The sequence below is a fragment of the Zea mays genome, chromosome 2 (assembly GCF_902167145.1).
Source record: "Zea mays cultivar B73 chromosome 2, Zm-B73-REFERENCE-NAM-5.0, whole genome shotgun sequence".
Lineage (NCBI taxonomy): Eukaryota > Viridiplantae > Streptophyta > Magnoliopsida > Poales > Poaceae > Zea > Zea mays.
In genome coordinates, this window is record NC_050097.1 from 224,639,951 (window position 1) to 224,644,622 (window position 4,672).

Below are 4,672 nucleotides of genomic sequence, written 5' to 3' on the forward strand. Positions count from 1 at the left end.
TAATTCACCCCCCTCTTAGGCGTCACCCGTTTCCTACACGCTTCACCAGCAGTCTTGAAGAGGCGCGACCAAAGATTTATATGGGAATGAATAACGACACGCGATGAGGCTTTTACCGAGGGAGAACTATTCCATTTTACCCCAACGCAACGACTCCTTTCGAGAGAATACATCTGTAACCGACTTCTCCTTGATTTATAAAAGGAAGGCCAACTCAACGGAAGGGGGGCCGAAGGGGGAACCAACACACGCTACGTAGATCCTCTAGCCGAACAACCCTTAGAGACTTGGGATTCTTTACTCTCTCGTCCGTTTGTAACCCTTACTACGTGTAATCAGGTGTCGGTAGCGTGAGCTACCGAAAACTGAAAGTAGGGACGTTTAGCCCGAACAAGTATAAATATTGCGTCAACTGAGCACGTCATCTGGATCTAAAACGTGTATACACAAGTTTCATCATTGGTGCTAGTTCGAAACACCGATAAATATGATATTTTTTCACCGTGTATAATTTATCCCTAGTTCATTTAGCGGTTATCTTAGGAATTAATTCAGTCTTTACTCTTTAAAATGTGTAGTTATGTACCAAAAGCAACAACAAAAGTAGAAGTAGTGAGTGAGATGCGGAGGGAGTTGAGTTGCTAACTGCCGGAACACATGGGCTTAAGGCTGGATAATGCTGCTCCTTCCTGCTCTGCTGGAAGAGACCCTGCTGGAAAGACCACGCTGACACTGCCCTCCACATGTGAACACCATGGGAGGGGAGGCGTATGCCACAATGCACACCTGCCGTGCCCATTCCCAACCATAGCCAACCCCCTGTCGTCTTCCGCTTCAAAAAAAAAAAAAAAACTGGCTCATCCACAGCAAAGCCAGCCACGGGCATCTCTTCCAGCTAGGAACTTGGAGGATCGATGCTTTCTTTGTCACAAAGCAAAACCAGTCAGCAGCACTCTGTCTCAACTCTCATCCCTCCCTCCCTCCGTTTTATTTCAGTCTAGGCTCCAAGCTGGCATTTCGGATCCATCAATCAATTTGGCAGGCACCGTGCAACAAGAAAACTTAGAGACGCTGTAGAGGATCTCATCTCCACCCCGTTGTTGCCATTGCCGGTGCTACTATAGAGGAGGAGTATATCTTTTTGGTTGATGCGCGGGACGCAATGGCGCCGCCGCCGCCGCCCCCTTCCTCCGCTCCGACCAAGAATCGCATCAGGTGGCTGCGAGGCAACAAGAAGGTTCGTGCCCGCATTGCTCCCCTCCCCCACTCACCTCTACTCTCGTCTCGTCCGTCCATGCCTGCCCGGTTTCGCCTTCTGTAATCCCGAGAGGAGTGCCAGCCTTGCTGATCGATCCACTTCCGTGATGGCGAGACGTTCGTGATTCGAGGACGGACCCTCGTCCTCTTCCGTGATGCCTTCTGTTTGCGTGGACGGCTTGGTTGTTCTTTTCCGCCACAAATTTTCGTTTCAGTGTTGGAAGGCCACGCGTTGATTGCGATGTGCGACAGGTGGTCGACAGGTACCTCGGCGAGGCGCGGGCGGCTCTCGCTGCGGCGGCGCAGGACACCGAGGATGCGGACGACGCGGCGGCGGCGGCGCTCGGCCTGGTGACCGTCGCCCTGGAGATGTCGCCGCGGGCCGAGGCGGCGCTGGAGCTCCGGGCGCGGGCGCTCCTCGCGCTCAGGCGCTACCGCGACGTCGCCGACATGCTCTGCGACTACATCCCCAGCTGCTGCGCCAAGTCGTGCTCGGCCGACGACGCCACCACCGCCTCGTCCTCCTCATCCTGCTCGTCTGGCTCCGGGGCAGATCTCCTGTCACCGGACCACGACCGCCCCGACGCTGGCCGCTTCCTGTGCTGCCTCGACGTGTCCGGCCTCAAGCGCCGCCTGGTCGCCACCTTCTCCAGCATCCACGCCCACCAGTGGAGGTACTTGGTCCTGGGCCAGGCTTGCTTCCACCTCGGCCTGATGGAGGACGCGTTGGTGCTTCTCCAAACCGGTCGCCGCCTCGCCTCCGCGGCGTTCCGGCGCGAGAGCGTGTGCTGGTCGGAGGACAGGTTCCCGCCCCCGTCGAACCTGCTGGCGCCCGCCAATACAAGGGCGGAGTCCGTGTCGCAGCTGCTGGCGCACGTGAAGCTGCTCCTCCGCCGCCGCGCCGCCGCGGTGGCGGCGCTGGACGCCGGCTTCCCCGGCGAGGCCGTGCGCCATTTCAACAAGGTGCTCGACACGCGCCGCAGCGTGCTGCCGCACCCCTTCGCCACGGCCTGCCTCGTGGGCCGCGCCGCGGCGTTCCGCTCGGCGGGGCGCCCCGCGGACGCCATCGCGGACTGCAACCGCGCGCTGGCGCTGGACCCGGCCTATATCCCAGCGCTGCGCGCGCGTGCCGACGTGCTGGAGTCGGTCGGGGCGCTTCCGGACTGCCTCCGGGACCTCGACCACCTGAAGCTCCTGTACGACGCCGCGCTCCGGGACGGCAAGCTGCCAGGCCCGTGCTGGCGCCCGCAGGGCGGCATCCGGTTCGCGGAGATCGCGGGCGCGCACCGCACGCTCACCGCGCGCATCCAGCAGCTCCGCGGCCGCGTCGCCGCCGGCGTCGACTACTACGCACTCCTCGGGGTGCGGCGCGGGTGCACGCGGTCGGAGCTGGAGCGCGCGCACCTGGTGCTGACGCTGAAGCTGAAGCCCGAGCGGTCGGTGTCGTTCGCGGAGAGGATGGAGCTCGTGGACGAGCACCGGGACCTGGAGGCGGTGCGCGACCAGGCGCGCATGTCGGCGCTGTTTCTGTACCGGATGCTGCAGAAGGGCTACTCGTTCATCATGTCGGCGGTGCTGGAGGAGAGAGGCAAGGACGCCGCTGCCACGGCAGGGCCGGAGGAAGAAGAAAAAGAGGTGGTGGCAACAGTGCAAGGGAGTGCCACTGCAAACGGTGGCAACATGCCTATGGCGACTGCAGCCACACCACCATTGATCCCGCCGTTCCATGGCGTGTTCTGCCGCGACATGGCGGTGGTGGGCACCCTGCTGTCCCGAGGCGGGTTCGACCGTCCGATTCCGGTGAATTGCGAGGCAATGAGCTGCTGATATGATGAACTTTGCTCTAGTGGCTGATTTGTTTCGGATTAAAACCGGGTTCAGAATGGATCATGCACATACATGTGACAACAACAACAACAACAACAACAAGAAGCTGGTAAATGGAAATGGATCCTGAACAGGTAAAAACACAATGCAATGCAATGCAAGCGCACAAGGAAAGGAACCGACGACATGCTCAGCTCAGCTCTGCTCTACTAGCTAGTTGTGAATGGCGGCGATGCGGTCGCACTTGGCCTTGACCCATCGGATGCCCCGGCGGATGGACGCCTTCACCTTGCCTTCCACCGCGTACGCCTTGTAGCTGGCCACCCGCCTCCGCCGCTTCATCTCCGCCGGGTCGCCGCCAACACCCAGCACGCTCCACGCGGCCAACCACTTCCCACCCGCCTTCACCTTACGCTGCTGATCCTCGCCGGCGACGTGGTAGGGCCGGTACGACGGCGCCATTCCTTCTTCCTCGACCTCCTGAGCTCCTTGGACTAGAGAAGGGAGTGGATTTGGATGGTCGACGAGACGCGAGGCAGGCTGACGATGCTTGCTTTGCTGCTGCAAGGAGGAATAAATGGAGCTCAGGGATTCTTGTCCGGCAGCGGCAGTAGGAGCATCCTATGCTTTGCACACAATCCATTCATCATCCATCACCACACAATCCATTCTCCAAACTTCAATATATGAACAATGCATATTGTACTACAAAATATTATTTTACACAACCATATACACGATCTGCTGGATATTATCTTATAATCTAGTAGATGACTCATCTATCCTTTTATAATCCAAGAAGAGGACTCATCTATCCTTTTTATAATCCAAGAAGAGGACGGTTTATAGACATGTTTCCTTTACCATCCAGACTATCTTATTACATAGATATCTACAAATCTGATAAGATCCTGCATCTTTGATTTTTTTTTGACGAGCCAAGTGTCTCTCTAACATGTGGGGCGAGTCCCTGGATAGCGTAGTCGAGCTCACAGACCCACTTGTCATGGTCTTTATTAGTTGATGTATTTTTAGTACCCTGATAAATATTCTTAACAATTGGAGCACAAATATCTTGCACCAGTTCATCTCCACCTACTATTGGTGCAATATGACAGACATACTTCACTGGATGACAGAAGGCAGGCACTATAGGCTTGACTTTATCACTTTTGTTCGTTTGTTGGGCTTCATTTCGATGGACATGTGTTTTGCTAAGTTTCATGATAAAAGGAATCTGATTGAACGTGAAATCACCTTCGTGTATGTCAACCCCACAACAGTTGATGCTCTTGTGAGAGATCTAAAGCCCTTATATGTTCTACAACCTTTTCCTCTAGAACATCAACCCCAAGATAGGATCAACTTGCAATCCCTATGGGTAGGATCAATTTCCAATCTCTATGGATATGCAAGAAATCTTATGGCAAGGTTTGGTCCTAGTGGCGCTCCCTTCTTGGTCTCTCATTTCATCTGGAATGAGTTACAGTTTGTGATCGAGGATTCCCACAAGACGTTCCCTATGCGCCTCATGTAATGTTTATCAATGAGCGGGTGATAGGATTTATCTTTCCACATGATGGTCTAC

The 4,672-nt window shown here is 55.8% G+C and overlaps 2 protein-coding genes across 2 annotated transcripts; one reads left to right on the forward strand and one right to left on the reverse strand.

The window, feature by feature from the left end:
- Positions 1–500: 500 nt before the first annotated feature.
- On the forward strand, positions 501–3,128 carry LOC103647954 (uncharacterized). The gene is made up of 2 exons (NM_001346997.2): positions 501–1,237; positions 1,510–3,128. Exons 1-2 carry the CDS (start codon positions 1,163–1,165, stop codon positions 3,082–3,084), a joined length of 1,650 nt encoding a protein of 549 aa, NP_001333926.1. The 5' UTR covers positions 501–1,162; the 3' UTR covers positions 3,085–3,128.
- Positions 3,087–4,268, reverse strand: LOC100277467 (DUF3511 domain protein). The gene has a single exon (XM_008672457.4). It carries the CDS (start codon positions 3,544–3,546, stop codon positions 3,298–3,300), a length of 249 nt encoding a protein of 82 aa, XP_008670679.1. The 5' UTR covers positions 3,547–4,268; the 3' UTR covers positions 3,087–3,297.
- Positions 4,269–4,672: the final 404 nt, after the last annotated feature.